Source organism: Artibeus jamaicensis, unplaced genomic scaffold (assembly GCF_021234435.1).
Source record: "Artibeus jamaicensis isolate MK-2021 breed Jamaican fruit bat unplaced genomic scaffold, CSHL_Jam_final scaffold_916, whole genome shotgun sequence".
NCBI classification, from domain to species: Eukaryota; Metazoa; Chordata; class Mammalia; order Chiroptera; family Phyllostomidae; genus Artibeus; species Artibeus jamaicensis.
Window position 1 is genome coordinate 55,639,261 of NW_026522059.1, and position 18,290 is coordinate 55,657,550.

General features: G+C 40.8%; 1 protein-coding gene across 1 annotated transcript in view; it reads left to right on the top strand.

The window, feature by feature from the left end:
• KCNB2 (potassium voltage-gated channel subfamily B member 2) overlaps nucleotides 1-16,738 on the top strand; it is a 372,399-nt gene extending 355,661 nt beyond the window's left edge. The window contains exon 2 of the mRNA XM_037136315.2: nucleotides 14,582-16,738. Coding sequence (XP_036992210.2) covers nucleotides 14,582-16,738 — 2,157 coding nt within the window. The remainder of the gene's footprint in view (nucleotides 1-14,581) is intronic.
• Nucleotides 16,739-18,290: the final 1,552 nt, after the last annotated feature.

Here is an 18,290-nt window from a genome sequence, read left to right on the forward strand (position 1 = left end):
AAATACCTCCTCAGTTCATACTAAGTACAGAAACACTAGAGGCTGTTGAAATCATGGTCCCCAACCGCAGCTGTCAAAAGGAGCTAAACTGGACTCTATTAAAGGCCCTCGTTTGTGATGTTTGGCTTCCTATCACGAAGAGCCCCTGTCATCCATGTGGCAGAAGCCCTCAATGAGCTGCGGCTGCTTGCTGGCCCTGGAACAGCACAGCAGCCCGCCACGACAAGCAAACATAAAGTGAATCACAAGTTGTCTTCAGTGACCACTGAGCTTGTCTTCCATCAAACATTTTCCTCAGCAGAGATGCAGCATTTCAGCGAGGCCCTTGCAGGTCTTCTGTTTGCTGGCGTTTCTATAATGTGGTCTTGATGACGTTGACCTCAAAACTACTTTTCAGAAGAGGTTTACTGCAGAGATTCTTTAAAAGGAAAAGTAATGATTGCACTAGGGCTTTTGTTTTTTCTTTCTTTGAAGCTTCTGAGACATTGTTTTTAGATATAGGGATAATAGTGGCAATAAATTCTGGCAATTCTCTGTTAATGGTGATTGATGAGCTGATGAGTCCAACCAAGTATCTAAGGAACAAAGCCAGTTTTTAATGGCACTTTAATTCAGGAAATTTAGAAGACTTCCTTGCAGAAATTGGAAGTTGGAGTGGGTTGGAGAAATAATTCAACAAATAAGCATACTTTCAGGGAGCAGCTAGTATAAATGGGCTGTTAAACTTATGTTTGGCCCATGTAACTTCTGAATATACACTTAAGTAAAATTTTATAAAAGAGACTAGTTCTGGCAAATAATAGAGTGTGTGTGTCATAATGTTTTCATGGATAATAGACTGTTGTTTCACTCCAAGACAAAAATATCCCTATTTCTTTTTTTAAGACTATTTTTAAAAGATTTTATTTATTTATCTTTAGAGAGAAGTGAAGGGAAGGAAAAAGAGAGGGAGAGAAACACCAGTGTGTGGTTTCCTCTCACATTCCCCCTACTGAGGACATGGCCCACAACCCTGGAATGTTGCACTAACTGGGAATCAAACCAGCAACCCTTTGGTTCTTAGGTCAGCACTCAATCCACTGAGCCACACCAACCAGGGCAGAAGTATCTCTATTTCTATTTCAAAACCTAAAGTTCTTATTAGAATATCTGTAATATGAAGAAATATTACTCTCAGAAATAAATGATGATGCAAGTCAAGGATCATTTTGAGTTTTCTATCTGAATGAGATAGTAATGGAGATATGTGAGAGCTTCTTAATCTCCCTGGTAAACTTAGTCACAAACATGAGAGACTCCTGAACGTCCAACTCCGTAGTAAGTAAGGCTGAGATTCCACATCATGAATATTTTTATAACCTAACCTCTTTTTTTACTGCATTGCAGTAGAAACATCTCTTGTCTGCCATTGCACCCCTACCCCAGTCAGTCACACATGTTGCGGTTAGTGATCTTTCCAAAATGCAGATCTGAGCCTCCATTTCCTTGCTTAAAATCTGGCAGTGGCTTTTATTTTTATTTTTTTATTTTTATAATTAATTTTATTTAGTTATTTTTCAAGTACAGTTTTTTGTCTATTTTTCCCATCCCAGCCTCCTCCGCCCCTTGCTCCCCACCTCCCTCCCATTTCCACTCCCCTTAGTTCTCGTCCCTGTGTCCTTCCTATTTGTTCCTCCAAATCCCTCCCCCTCTTTCCCCTTAACTTCCCTTCCTTCTCCCCTCTGGTCACTATCCCCTTGTTCTCTATTTCAAGTTCTCTATCTCCTAGTTCTCTATTTGTCTTTGTTTTTTTTTTTTGCTTGCTTGTTTGTTTTGTTGTTTAGCTTCCTGTTAAAGGTGAGATCATATGGTATTTGTCTTTCATCACCTGGCCTATTTCACTCAGCATAATGCTTTCCAGTTCCATCCATGTTGTTGCAAAAGGTAGTAGCTCCTTCTTTCTCTCTGCAGCATAGAATTCCATTGTGTATATGTACCACAATTTTTTGATCTATTCATTTACTGATGGGCACCTAGAATCCTAAAACATCAATATCAAAGAACCTATGCACCACAATGTTCATAGCAGCACAATTTACAATAGCCAAGAGTTGGCAGTGGCTTTTATTCCTCGAGTTTTAGCAAGCATTGGAGTCACCTGGAGGACTTGTTAGAACACAGATTGCTGGGACCCTCCTCAAGGTTGATGACTCAGTATATCAGAGCAGGGCCTGAGGATTTACATTTCTAACAAGGTACCACATGAGCTGATACTGCAAGTCTGAGGACCACATTTTGGGAAAACTGGTCTTTGGAAGAAAGTCCACCAAATTCTTCATTGTCGTTGCATTGAGTATTCTTCAAAATTTTTCCATTGCTTAATTTCCCAGAAGGGCCCCAACCACACTCATATTTGTGCCTCTACCTGCATCCAATCACACCAAGCTACTCGACTCCTTGAGACCAGGGCTTTTGCAAGGATGTGAAAGTTGTGCACTGCACAAATGATGGAGTCATCCTTCACATTCTTTTCTCTCTCTTGGTACTCTCTGGAGTTAACTGTGGAATCACCAGGGACTCCTCTATGCCATGCCCTCTTATGGATGGCCCAGTCATTGCAAAATTACTTGGAACTTTCTGAGCAAACCATGTTCTGGGCTGTGAAGCCCTTGGGTACCTCCTCTCAGCCTTGATCCCCTTTTCTGTGTTAGAAACTTCCTCCAGTCCTCTAAGGTCTCGCCCTCAAAAAGATGTATGATTTCAATTCTTCTTAGAGCAATGAAAACATTTTTCCACAAGGAAAAGGAAGACTGTTATGGATTCTGGATAAAACTGTAAATATTCTAAGTTCAAAACATTAAGTTTTCAAAATCTTTTTCTCCCTGAAGTTCTCATGAATTATCATTTTACACAACTAGAAAATGTATAAGAACTGAAAAAAAAAGGAAAGCTTCTTTTATTCTAGGTCTGAACAAATCTAATATTTGTATTTATATAGAAAAGGTATTTTAACAATTACACTTATAAATAAACATTAAATGGAATATGCAACATTCTTAAGTATATATTTTAATGACATGTTTCATTACTTTTCTGTGATGTTTTACTTCTAGCTACATGGAAGAGTGATAAATGAGTGTATTTGTATGTATTCTTGTGTGGGTGTACATGAGTGTAAATAATTTTAAATAAATAACTTACATTACTAATTCTTTTGGGGGGTTTCACACTTTATTGACAAGCCTGAGTCTACCAGGATCTATACATGGAACTACTACTTCCTTCTCTGGTTGGACTAACTTCAGGTTCCAAGTCATACTCTGCAATAAAAAAAAAAGTGATGTAGAATGAATACAGCACTTTCTCTTTTCTTTTTTTTTCTTTCTTTCTCTTTAATTCTTTAAATACTTACCCAAGGATGTCCATTGATCAGAGAGAGAGAGAGAGAGAGAGAGAGAGAGTGACATCAATCAGTTGCCTCTCACATGTGCCCTGATGGGGAATCAAACCTGCAATCTTTTGTTGTATGGGACAGTGCTCCAACCAACTGAGCCACCTGGTCAGGACTACAGTACTTTTTATTAAGAAAATATACCCTTCTGTGAGGGTGAAGTCCCAATCTGATGTGCAGTCAAAAGCAGGATTCTCAAAAAATAAGATTTTAACAAAGCAATATTCTCAGCATAATGAAAAAAAGAAAGAATTAAGAAAAAGTATAGAGCTTAAACCTTCAAAAAGATTATGTTACTGGACTGGACTTGAAAAGATTATGTTACTGAACTGGACTTGGAAAGATTATGTCACTGGTCTGTTACCACAAAATGAGCAATTTATAATGTGAATTTCTACTGTTAAATTCTATTGGTGGTTACCTTTAGGCTAACTTTGGGTCATTCAGAAGCAACAGAAAATGACTAAAAACCTGTCTTATTTTTCTTGGGTGATTAAAAATATTTGGATTCTTCAAGATCCATTCTTATTTTCTCTAGGCCTATGGACTTCTCCCTTCTTTTTGGGTTATTCTTTTTTAAAATATATATATTTTATTGATTATGCTGTAACAGTTATCCCATTTTCCCCCCTTCATACCCCTCCACCCTGCCCACCCCCTTCCAACCACATTCACCCCCTTTAGTTCATGTCCATGGGTGATACTTATAAGTTCTTTAGCTTCTACATTTCCCATACTATTCTTACTCTCCCCCTATTTTCTACCTACCTTCTATGCTACTTATTCTCTGTACCTTTTCCCCCTCTCTGCTCCTCCCACTCCCCTGTTGATAACCCTCTATGTGGTTCTGTTCCTGTTCTAGTTGTTTGCTTAGTTTGCTTTTATTTTTGTTTTTTTAGGTGTGGTTGTTAATAATTGTGAGTTTTCTGTCATTTTATTGTTCATGTTTTTTATCTTCTTTTTCTTAGATAAGTCTCTTTAACATTTAATGTAATAAGGGATTGGTGATGATGAACTCCTTTAACTTGACCTTATCTGAGAAGCACTTTATCTGCCCTTCCATTCTAACTGAAAGCTTTGCCGCATAGAGCAATCTTGGATATAGGTCCTTGTTTTTCATGAATTGGAATACTTCTTTCCAGCCCCTTTTTGCCTGTAAGGTCTCTTTTGAGAAATCAGCTGACAATCTGATGGGAACTCCTTTGTAGGTAACTGCCTCCTTTTCTCTTGCTGCTTTTAAGATTCTCTCCTTATCTTGAATCTTGGTAATGTAATTATTATGTGCCTTGGTGTGTTTCTCCTAAGGTCCAACTTCCTTGGGACTCTGAGCTTTCTGGATTTCCTGAAAGTCTATTTCCTTTGCCAGATTGAAGAAGTTCTCCTTTATTATTTGTTCAAATAACTTTTCCACTTGTTGCTCTTCCTCTTCTCCTTCTGGTGGTACCTATAATTCGGATGCTGGAACATCTTTAAATGTTCCAACATCTTTAAATTTAAACATTTAAATGAGGAGAGGCTTAGAAATCTCCAGGAGGCTTAGAAACCTCATTTTTTTTATTCTTATTTCTTCATTCTATTCTGGTTGAATGTTTCTTTCTTTTTTCTGGTCCACTCCACTGATTTGAGTCCCAGTTTTCTTCCCATCACTATTGGTTCCCTGTACATTTCACATAGCGTAGCCTTCATTTTTTTAATCTAATTTGTGACCAAATTCAACCGATTCTGTGAGCATCCTGACCACCAGTGTTGTGAACTATGCATTCAATGGGTTGGTTATCTCTTCACCACTTAGTTGTATTTTTTCTGGAGCTTTGATCTGTTCTTTCATTTGGGCCATCTCTTTTTTGTTGTTGTTTGTCTTGACATACCTGTTATGTAGTGAGGGGCAGAGCCTTAGGTGTTCACCAGGGTGGGGTAACCCAGTCGCTGGGTTTTGATGCTATATGTGGGGCAGGGGTCCAAGAGGGAACAATGGTGCTTGCTCTGCTCTCTGCTGGGTTTCAGTCCCTTCCCCCACTTTCCTCAAGCAAACTGGGCCCTTCTGGTGCTAATTCCCACATAGGTGGGTTTGTGTACGTTCTAGGACCCTGTGGGTCTCTCCAATGAACTCTTCTGTGAGGCTGGGAGTTTCTCCTCAACCCCCACAGGTGTATTCAATTGGTGTTTTGAGGCTTTATTTCCCTGCGCTGGGACTCTGGGTTGCACAGTCTGTCTTGCTCCCCAGTTTTGCCTGGTTTATCTACATGTGAATGTGGGACTACCCATTCCACCAGCTGCATTGTGCGCCATGCCCTGCCACAATCCACCACCTCGCTGGGTCCACCAGCTACTGCCTTGCTCACCTGAGTCTGCCCGCCACAGCTTTGCTGGGACCCCTCTCCACCCGACTCTGCACCTCCTACTGGTCTGGATGAATATGCCTAGTTTAACTCCTCAGTTCTCAGACTCTCATACAGTTCAATTTTCCATCAGTACTGGCTGGTTTTTGTTTCTAAATTGTTGTTGTCCTTATTTTGGTTGTGCGAGGAGGCACAGTGTGTCTACCTGTGCCTCCATCTTGGCCAGAAGTCTGGGTTATTTTTTATTCAAAGTAGATTATGAAGTGCCTGCTCTGTGTGAGGCACTGTAAGAAATTCTGTAGAAGAGGTGTAATAATTGTCTTCCGTAATTCTAGGATTGTGTTTGAGAAACAAAACTATCTGCTATGAAACCATCAAATTATTATTTGAGAAGGTTCTAAGGTTTTATGGATGGAACAGAACTGATCAAAACTCTGGCCAACTTAAGCTAAAGGGTAGAGGAGAGACAATGTATTGAGAAGTACTATTCAGTCAGAAACTGAGACTCCCCATAATGTGAGCTTGTCACTCCTCCTTCTGGAATACTGCCATTAATGTGCACCCATCTCAGCAGCCCCAAATCTCCAGGTCTCCGAGATCAAACTGCAGATTTCCAGGAGGAGGAGAATCTGCCTGGGCCAGCCTGGAGCAGGGATTATCTTCTGGGTCAACATGCCTTGGAGGTAAATTTTCCAGACCAAGTACAGAATGCCTGGTGAATTTCCTATGAATAGCAAATACTTTTTTACTATAGGCTTGTCCTGTAAAAGAAACTGGTTCAAATATAATTGGGCATCTGTATTTTTATTTCCTAAATCTGACAGTCCTTCAAAGAGGCAGCTGAGCACAGACAAGGCCGCCAAGGGGGACTATGTGAGTTCCAATAACCACAAGAACCTTTGTTGACAGTTTCTGTGCATTTGGTCAACCCAGGAAATAAAGGCCACAAACATCCAGAGGGGACAGGCCACCTTGGGATCTGGAGGCCCAGGGAGGGCTGCATGGGAAGTGGCAGAATGTGGGCAGATGGAGGATGGTGGAGGAGGTAGTGACTAGTGGGGCGAAGGGGAATGAGGGCCAACATGCCCAGGAAGCAGCGAGGGTCCCAGCCTGGCTGGAGGGGAAATTCAAGCCAATTCAACCACCAAGAGTAATTGATAAGGAATAGAATGATTAAACTAGCTGAAAAAACACATGGAACTAAAACAGAATCTTTACAAGGGTCTCAAAGTCAGAATCAGTTACCGATTCCTCACACTGCACTGGGGATGGATCCAGATGGCATATAATTAACATAAGTTAACCATTTATGTATGACTTTAGAAAGTAATATGTGTTAATCTTTATTTTCCCTCTGCTCACCTTCCTTCACTTCAGCTCATCTAAGTAGAAGAGGCAGCACCTTAGAAGGTAGGCAGCTGTTAAGAAAAGCCCAACTTAGATTCTTCTCAATTCATTTGCACCAAGTATGCACCAAGTAAGAGAACCATCTGTCTTATGGCCCTCCTAATGACGCCATGCACATGAATGTAGGATGTTGAAACAACCACCATCTAAGCACTGGGGTCACACAGAATAAGGAATTGGATTCTTCTTATAGCCCAACGGGAGTAGATGTATGAATTGGAAGTCCTCAAATAACTTAATAATTAACATTTTTAGCAATCTATACCTTGCAAAGTGCTAGCATGTATTTTATCTTATTTGGTCTTGTATTAGAGTTATATGGAGAAACAGAATCAATAGAATATATAATATATATGCATGTACACATACATAAAATAAATTAGATAGATAGGTAGAGCTAGGTAGATATGTGCACAGAGAGAGGCATACACACACTAAGGAATTGGCCCATGCAATTGTAAAGGCTGGCAAGTCTGAAATACACAGGGCAAGAAGACAGCAGGCTGGAAGTTCAGGTAAGAGTTGATGTTGTAATAATCTGTAGTCTAAAATTCACAGATCAGGCCAAGCAGACTGCAAACTCAGGGATGGTTTCTGTGTCAGTCTTGAGGTAGAATTGCTTCTTCTCTGGGAAACCTGTCTTCATTCTTTTTTTTTTAAGATTTTATTTATTTATCTTTAGAGGGGAAGGGAAGGAGAGAAGGAGAGAAATATCAATGTATGGTTGCCTCTTGTGTGTCCCCTGCTGGGAACTGGCCCACAACCCAGGCATGTGCCCTGACTGGGAATCGAACCACAATACTCTGGTTCACAGGCCCGCACTCAATCCACTGAGCTACACCAGCCAGGGCTCATTCTTAAATCCTTCAACTATTTCGTGAGGCTCACCTGCGTTATGTAGGGAAATCTGCTTTACTCAAAGTCTACTGATTTAAATATTAATCACATCTAAAATATACTTTCACAACAACTTCTAGACTGGTGTTTAATCAAACAACTGGGCACCACAGCCTAGGCAAGTTGGCACATAAACTTAACCATCACAGTTCTCAGTATAATGCCATATAGTATTAATTGTCCACATTATCTAAATGGGAATACGAAGTCCCAGAAAAGCTAAGTCCCATATTATAACTACCTCCCTCCCTAATTAGATTCCCTGAAGATTTATTTCTTTACCTATGAAGTAAAAAAATGGAGTATTTCAAAGATTTCTTATACCTTGGGTGCTCTATGATTTTTTATGGTCGAGATATTAAGTTGAATTAAATTCTGGTGAAAGAATGCACTCCTATCATTCTGTAATGTGTCCTTCCCCCCAGGCTTATCATTCACACGCTGAAGAGTCTAAGCACTTATGTTGTGTTTTCTTGGGAGGGGAGTTAAACAGTCCACAGAGAGCCGAGCCATCATCTCTGCCCTTCAGGGGATAAGAGGCAGTGACTTCTTGTTCCTCCAAGCTGACCCAGTCTCTGTTTCTTTGCTCTTTGGCTCTGAATACTTCCATAAGAACAAATTAACTAAAAAGAGGTTGCCTCATCATTGGAGTGGGTGTAAGATTAAAGGTCTCCCCATGTCTCTGTTGGTCCCTTCTTATAGAATTACTACAAATATTAAAGTTCCCTTCACAAGCCTCTGCCTAATGATTTACTTCTTAAAATCAAATCCTTTCAAATACAGAAATATATCATGAGTAGTGAAACAAAGCTTATTTCAGGATATACTGAGAAAATATCAAAGCACTATCTTTAGTCATAAGATAACCAGAAATGTTCCTCTCAAAGAATTGTTTTTGTATGTGAGAATAAAAAACCAAAAGAAGAACTTGGTAATATGCAGAACTGGATTCATTCTCACCCCACCACCACCCATACCACCCACAAATGAAAGGCTTTATGCAGGTTTAGGGCTGAATTAACTTGTATGAGGATAACTAAGTCTTTGGAAACCTCTCATTCAACAGCTCACAAATGGGGGGGTGGGCAGGAATTGAACTCCTGGGTTCCTGTTGCCCATAGGGCCAGAATAATTAAGTCAGTTTTCACATGTGTACTGTTATGCAAATCAGCTGAGAGTTCTTAAGCACGGAATCTCATTTGTCCTTGGATAGCCATGGAAACATCTGAGAGAAGAAATGACTATTGGTGAACAAAGGGCCACCAGCCTTAGAGGAGAGCATGTCTGTTCAAGGAATCCAGATGCTAGAACTACAGTGAAAGATGGTTCTTCCTTTGGTGCAAATCAAAGCATTTTTGCTGCGTCCAGAAGTCTGCTGAGAAGGAGCTAGAAATAGAAGATAGGTAAATGAAAACCATGAGATTCTTTTTTTAAAATTTAACCTTTATTGAATTTTTTCTATTACCACTTAACTCCCCTTCTACCCCTGTCCCCTCAGCAATCATCACACTGTTGTCCATGTGCATGAGTCTTTTTGCCTTTTTGCTCAATTCCTCCACCCCCTAAGCTCCCCACCAACTCCTCATTTCTTCCTTCAACAAATGGTTCGGCTTTTGGTTTATAGGGTCAAAAATGCCGCTGTGCTGTGCTCTGTGTGTGTGTGTGTGTGTGTTAAGTAGACATGATGCTTCTTGCAGGACTTTTTCTTCTTGTCAACTTAAATAAGCTGATTTTCTCCTGAAAATTTTTGTTGCCTGGTTTCCCCATGTTCTTTTTTATTGCTGATCAGGATTTTTTAAATGCATTATACCCCACTAAGAAGATAAAGCAGGAATTGCTGAAGAGTTAGGAGTTGTAACTCACTCACTTTCACCTCTCAGCATGTATTTGGGAAGGAAGGAAGGAAGGCAAAAAGGAAGGAAGGAAGGAAGGAAGGAAGGAAGGAAGGAAGGAAGGAAGGAAGGAAGGAAGGGAGGGAGGGAGGGAGGGAGGGAGGGAGGGAGGGAGGGAGGGAGGGAGGGAGGGAGGGAGGGAGGGAGGGAGGGAGGGGAGGTTAGGGGAGAGGGGTGAAACTACCTGCACTGACCTTCATTGCAAGGCACAGAAGTTTCCATGTGGTTTTGTAGAGTGATGAATGTCAGTGAATATAAAGCAGATTATCACCCCAGAGACCCAAGCTGGAAAACTTTCTGCATATTGTAAGACTTAAGAAAGGTCAAGTTCACCTGAAGCAATCTCAATCCAAATCTTTTAAAATTGAGATATAATGGACATATAACATTGAATTAGTTTCAGGTGTATAATACAATGATTCCATATCTGTATATATTGTGACATAATCACCATAGCTAGTTAACATCCGTCACCACACACATTTACAATTTTTTCTTGTAATGAGAACTTCTAAGATCTACTCTCTTAGCAATTTTCAAATATATAACACAGTACTGTTAACTCTAGTGACCACATGGTACACTATATCCCAAGGGCTAATTTCTTTTATAAATGGAAGTTTGTACCCTTTGACCCCCTTCACCCATTTCAACCCCAACCCCTACCTCAGTCCAACTCTTAAATACTATTGGCAAACTAAATTGTTCCAAACTAAGGTGAATAAGCTACAGTCATCTGGTTTCTCATGGAAACCACTGCTTAAGTGAGAGAATGTGTTGAAAGTGTTGAAAATATGAACATTAAAGAGGTCTGCAGTTGTATTTCAATGGGGAATAAACAGTTTGTGTTATTTATTTTGTCCCAGTTATGGCCAAAGCCCTTTCCAGACACATTCCCAGCTGTTCTCATTCTCATCTCTCCTTCCATATAATAGGGTGCTTCACGTGCAGGATCTGGTTTGACCCCTAACAACCTTGGAGGCAGGCAAGCAAGTGTGAGGCACCTCATTTTGAGGGTACAGTCACTAAGGCTTGAAGTGGGAGCTAGCTGGTCCTGATGGCCAGTGATGTGAGCATGTGTTTTAATTCCTTGTCCTGCATTCTTTCCAGCACAAAACACCCGTTATCTTGAAAGGAAATAAAATCAGCAAGTTGGTAAATTGAGGCAAGTCTCCTACTGCCTGACTTCCTGTCACAAACAGAAATCAATACAATCAACTTTTGGTACCTCTTAATATAAATGCTGGGGGCCCTTTTCCTAACCCCCTCCCCATGATCGGGAATGTCTACGTCTAAACAGAGAATTTAAAAGATTATCAAGACAATTCAAAAGGGAAGAAAAGTTTTATCCAGAAATAATGCCTATTCCCAGTAACTAATTGCTTGGAACATACACAGTATGATATTTTTCAAGGCCTTGCCATTTGAATTTCTTAAGCAACAAAATTGTATTTTGGCAATTCAATCTTAGTGACAGGACTAGGTGTGCATTGTCCTGGGTTGGGTTTGTGGGCATGATTGGGATTAGCAAAATGCTTTAGTTTATAAACATAATCACCAAATGTTTGAGGTAAAAGAAACTCTGGAAATGATCTGATCCGGATCACCAAGGGGTCTGATCAGCATCACCCAGATAATTTTTTGGAATTGCTGCTTCATTTGCTATATACAAATACAAGTCTATTTGCTAGAGCTGAGAGAAACCACCAGCTCTAGAGGCTAGTTGTTGGAGTTAACAGGATTAAAAACCTAACTCCTGCATAGTTATGATAAATGAAGCAATACCTAAATTCCATAAGGATTTGCTGTACTAAAGTAAATCTCCATGTTTGGAAGTGTATCCTGTAGCCTACAGCAAAAATTCACATTTGTTATATTTATTGTGTTAAAAAAAACTGCAATAAGACAATAAACCTGCATTTGGCTTATTACATCACATATCATCCTTGGTATATATTGAAAAAATCTGTCTAAGGGGTTATTTTCTGGAAGAACTCTAAGTTTCACAAGATATTTAAAATAAGTCATTTCTTTACTTTGGGGGCAAATGGATTTTGACAGATTGAATGTGAACATGAGACAGAAAGTAATGTGCTTTAAAACCTCATGGTTTCTTTAACATGAATATGGGCTCCCTAATGGCTGGAGTGTTTGTTTTTTGCTTTAGCAATTCTCTTTTTTTCTTCAAGAGTGCACTCTAGTACATTTCCAGGTGTTGAAGGCATCCATATTTGTGAAGTTGCCATCAACTAGACCACAGACTGCATTAATTATTTCCCAAAATTAGCGACCAAAGTAAAATGACCTACAATCTAGCTCTGATTGTTAAGTCAAGGGAATCTGAAGGTCCACCTTGGACTGTCCACTTTGTTTTTTGTCCAAAAGGTTGAAAGGTAATAGAATGGTTTCATTTGTATTTCTGTTTTTCTCCTTGCTCTGTGAAGTGATAAACATTAGTAACATGCATTCAGAATGGTCAGGTGAAGAAATAAGATGACGTAGAAAATCTAGAATATGGATTGTCAGTACAAGGGTCATGGCAGTCATCTCAGTACTTATAATACCCAAAAGTATATTAGCAACAGTGTGACCTCCTAGAAAATACAGAAGGATCTAGTCCTTTATGGTAAGAGCTTAATGAGTGGAGGGGATCTGACCCAGTGCTTCCTAAGGTATATTTTAGTAACAAAATATTATAAATGTCACCTTGTCATTGGCTTTTGAGGGTAGAAATTCTAGGCGAGCATTCCTAACTTGTCCTTAGTCAGACTTCCTAGTCCATTATCTATGGGTTTTCCTAAACCTTCACAGTCTCCTAGGGTAGGTGAACAGAACCTTTATTGTAATACATTGACCTGCATTTTTAAAGGAAACTCTGAAGTATGCTCAAGTAAAAAGTACTTAACTTAGTTTTGTTTGAAAAGAAAATATAAAAGAACTAATGATTAAATACTGTTCCTTAGCTTAAAGAGAGATAAATCTGTATTTAATATCTGTAACACATTCTAAAATATATTATCCCATGGTTTTACTTTATAGCAATTTCAAAAGAAAGTTAGGAGCTGGAAGGAAAAAATGAAAACTATAAATAAGTCATAAGAGGAGAAAAGGGGAAAGGTAAGGAGAATGGCCCAGAAGTAGAGAAACTTAGACGGATAAATAGAAGAGGGAGAAAGAAGAGCAGGAGATGTTCAGAAATCCTGATGTCAGTAAGAGATAAATTTTTTTCATAGCCTAATGTTTACTAATCTGCGTGGCCTCAAGATGTTTAATCATTGTTTTTTGAAATGTGTGCTAGATATTGAATGTCTAAGCAGTCACTGTCAGAGGTACAAACAATAACTGAGATCAATGACATCTTCCAAGATCATTGGCAAATGTCAGATGAAACCAGGCCAGACCTGACTAGGTAAGGGGGTCTACCTAAGTAGGAATTGGGTGCTCTAGGTACACAATGTTTTTACTAAGCAAATTAAGTGTTTCCTTCCACTGCCTTCAAACCTTAACCTCCACACCTGTCGTATCAACCTGAAACACTGGGTTCCAATAAAGAAATCCAAAGTGGGCTGTCTAAATCTTACATGGTTTTACAGATTTTCCACTTATCTGTTATTGGCCTTCGTCTTTCAAGACCAAAGTTCTGCTCATTTCAGCCTCTAATAATGGCAGGAACTTTTACAACAACCATGAAATAACTATGATTGTTGGCTTCATTCGACAGATTTGTAAAGTGAAACACAGAAGTTAAATAACTTGCCCAAGGTCATACAGTACGCAGTAAAGCCAGGATCCAAGCTGGGAATGTCTGACTGTAAAACCCAGTCACTGGACCCTCATTTTCCTTATTGTGGGCTATCCTTTTTCCTTTCACATCTGACTTCTGCCTGCTGCTCCTCTGCCTACAGTGTCTGCCCCACGGCCAGATCACCATGAACAGTCTTCAAGCTCTTCTTCATGAAACCTTCCTGGACTGAATGGAGTTGGCTCATAATCTTCCTTTCCCACATGAGGCTGCCCAGAGTCCACACATCCCAGGATAAAGGCTCTCCTGAGTCAATTTTGCCCTCAGTGCTAACCATATAAACAGTATTTGTTCTAAGAGAAACACTGTCATCCCAAGTGCCATTATTATCTCTCCATGTGTAGGTCTGCATTCATGTTTTTAGTTGCGGAATAAAACTTCTAGAAATCATGAATCCCTTCCAGCTTATACAGCATGTATGATGATTCACTTCAGAAAACACAAAGCAGGGTGTTAAAAGAAAAAAATTACCCATAACTAAGACAGGATAGATGATTACTCCCCCAAAACTATTCCCAGTGGTGGTTACTCCCAGAAATATGCCTAAGAACAGTGGGCAATGAAGGGAAGAATGGATTTTTTTCAAATTACTTAGGCCCTAGAATTTAAATGTATGTACTACATTAGGCTTCTGAGTGAAGTTAAGTGGTAAAAAGTGAATATTGGTATTGGTTAAGGAATTTCAGGTTGTAAAGTGACCTTCTTGGAATATCTTTGAGCAATCTATATCCTTTAAAGAATGGTAAATCCATGTTTCCCAGCTGCCTACTCAACCAAGAAGATTCACTCATTTGCACTTTCTTCTCTTTTCCAGATTTTGGCCATCGTGTCTATCCTGTTCATTGTACTCTCCACCATTGCTCTGTCTCTCAACACGCTACCAGAGCTTCAGGAAACAGATGAATTTGGACAAGCCAACGACAATCCCCAGCTGGCACACGTGGAGGCAGTGTGCATTGCTTGGTTTACCATGGAGTACCTTTTACGCTTCCTATCCTCACCAAATAAGTGGAAGTTCTTTAAAGGCCCACTCAATGTCATTGACTTGCTGGCCATCTTGCCATATTATGTCACCATCTTCCTCACGGAGTCCAACAAGAGTGTCCTGCAGTTCCAGAACGTGAGGCGCGTCGTTCAGATCTTCCGCATCATGCGGATCCTCAGGATCCTGAAACTCGCCAGGCACTCGACGGGCCTGCAGTCTCTGGGTTTCACCCTCCGTCGGAGTTACAACGAGTTGGGCTTATTGATATTGTTTCTGGCCATGGGAATAATGATATTTTCCAGCCTGGTGTTTTTTGCTGAGAAGGATGAAGATGCTACAAAGTTCACCAGTATCCCGGCATCATTTTGGTGGGCCACCATCACCATGACTACTGTAGGCTATGGTGACATCTACCCAAAAACGTTACTAGGGAAAATTGTGGGTGGCCTCTGCTGTATTGCTGGGGTTCTGGTGATTGCCCTTCCAATCCCAATTATTGTAAACAATTTTTCTGAGTTTTACAAGGAGCAGAAACGCCAAGAGAAGGCAATTAAAAGGAGGGAGGCTCTTGAGCGAGCCAAAAGGAATGGGAGCATCGTCTCTATGAACTTAAAAGATGCCTTTGCTCGAAGTATGGAATTGATCGATGTGGCTGTGGAGAAGGCAGGAGAATCAGCCAAAACAAAGGACTCCACCGATGATAATCATCTATCTCCCAGCCGGTGGAAGTGGGCCAGGAAGGCTCTGTCGGAAACCAGCTCCAACAAGTCTTATGAAAATAAGTACCAGGAAGTTAGTCAAAAAGACTCCCATGAGCAGCTGAACAACACTTCTGCCTCCAGCCCACAACATCTGAGTGCCCAGAAACTGGAGATGCTGTACAATGAAATAACCAAGACACAGCCTCACTCTCACCCCAATGCGGACAGCCTGGAACAGCCAGAGAGGCCGTCTGCCTATGAAGAAGAGATCGAGATGGAGGAGGTGGTATGCCCACAGGAGCAGCTGGCTGTGGTGCAGACCGAGGTCATTGTGGACATGAAGAGCACCTCCAGCATCGACAGCTTCACCAGCTGTGCCACCGACTTCACCGAGACCGAGAGATCGCCCCTGCCACCACCCTCTGCTTCTCACCTGCAGATGAAGTTCCCGCCTGACCTCACAGGGACAGAGGAGCACCAAAGAGCCAGGGGCCCCCCTTTCCTAACACTTACTAGAGAGAAAGGCCCTCCAGCCCGGGATGCTACCCTAGAATATGTCCCAGTCGATATAACTGGGAACCTCGATGCCATCAGTTCCCATAGTGGACTCCACAGTGCTGTGCCATCTGACAATGCCTCGGAGAGCCCCAAGAGCTCACTGAAAGGCAGCCACCCACTGAAATCCAGATCGCTCAAAGTGAATTTTAAGGAAAACAGAGGCAATGCCCCACAGACCCCACCCAGCACAGCCAGGCCACTGCCAGTCACGGCAGCTGACTTTCCTATCACCACCCCACAGCTCATCAGTACCATCCTGTTAGAAGAAAACCCCCCACAAGGAGACAGACCCTTGCTGGGCGCTGAGGTCTCCGCACATTGTCAGGGACCTTCCAGAGGGCCAACCCCTCGGTTTCCCAAGCAGAAACTCTTTCCTTTCTCATCAAGAGAAAGAAGGAGCTTCACGGAAGTGGACACTGAGGAAGACAATGACTTCTTAGAGCTCCAAGGAACCAGGCAGGACATGCAGGCTGACTCCAGCCCTAATTGCTTTGCAGATAAGCCTAGCGATGGGAGAGACCCTTTAAGAGAAGAGGCCTGTGCAGGCTTTTCTTCTCCCCAGGACACAAGTCACAACTGTAGGCAAGACATTTACCATGCTGTGGCTGAAGTTAAAAAGGACAATAGTCAAGAAGGGTGTAAGATGGAAAACCACTTGTTTGCCCCAGAAATTCATTCCAACCCTGGAGATACAGGTTATTGTTCAACACGTGAAACCAGCATGTGACTAGTTACAAAAGCAATAAAATTTAAACAAAAACTTGTTTCTTAAAAATGCAGTTAATAATGCCTGTGAACTAAAACATGGGAAGCTCCCCCTCAAAAAAATGCATAAAATGTTATTTTTGCATGGCATGAGCAGTTTAGTTTAAGTACTGTTTAAACAAAGAGTCAAGACTGCATTTTGTAACAAACAAAAATGACTGAGGAACAGTGACCAAATAAAGAGGCTCTGTTAGGAACCAGTATTCTGCAATGTCTGACATTTGTGATCCTTTCATTTCAAATTGTAGACAGATTTTCAACTTTCTACTATTCTGTTACAATGAATTTTAGAATTTGCACATGAAAGGATGAAATGTCACTGCATGCATTCATAATCATGAGGAGCAAGGTGCTCTGAGCTTGCAAAATGCCTAACTTTGTGAATATTGGGGCCTGGGATGCAAAAAATGTCAAGAACCTATGGAAAGAAGTTTCTGAGACACAGGTACTTCCTTCATAGCTACTGCCTGGAGGAGCGGTACAGACTCCTTGTTGCAAATTTGCAACCTCTTCTTAAACCATCTCCCATATCTTGCTTTGGGTTATAAAGCTCTTCTAAGTACATCTGTTGAAAGGAATACAGTATTTTTATTTCCTTGTGATATAATTCCCAGAGCACAGTTTTCTTTTCTGCTCCTGCTTTTATGGTTTCATTTATAAATCATGAACACAAGAAAGATTTAATGACCAGATATCAACTTTTGGAATTTAAGCTTGAAATTTTGACAATTAGTTGTATACCATGCCATACATACCCTATTACCAAAATTCCTTTTATAAAAACCCAAAAACATGGAAAAAGTTCTATCATACAGCTAAACTTCTTTTTCAATGGCACCCCACATTTGGAAGTCAGTTTGGGGTTCTTTTTTTAAAAAAATGTATATTGGCCATCTAAAGATGTTGTATGTTCCACTTGTATCCAGCATAATCCCTTCTAGCTAAACATGTAAAGATAAAATGTAGATATGCCACTTGGGAATTCCAAAAAGTGACTTTAACAAACTAAAAGCAGAGCTACTTAAGTGAGAGTTCCATCCCCTTCCTCCTCATACACAGAGTTGGTGTTGAAAAAGAGTTACCATAAAAGGCACCCTGACCTGGTAATGGGTCCCCAGGATTTCCCAATGGGGGAAAGGCACACTCCACTTTGGGAGAGCCGCACCCGCCAGTAATTGCAGGAACTGGAACACCTCTCCACATTTCCAGCATCTCCAAGGGAGGTCAGGATTACCCTTGTGGAAACCACTTCCAGAATTTCCTACCGAGAACAGTGAAGTCCAGAGGAGGAAAGCACTTGCTGGTGGTTGCCTTGCTGGGAAAGTCTGTGCTAGGACCTGGGTCATCTGAATCCACTTTGTTTCACAGGAAATCAAGGCTCGGGCTCCAGATAATACAACTACCAGAAGTGTGATCCTGGACAAGCCTCAAAAACCTCCTCTTGGTCTCAGTTTTGCCCCAATAAAAACTAAGACACAGTTGTTCCTAAGCTCCCTTAAGCCTTCAAATTCTAA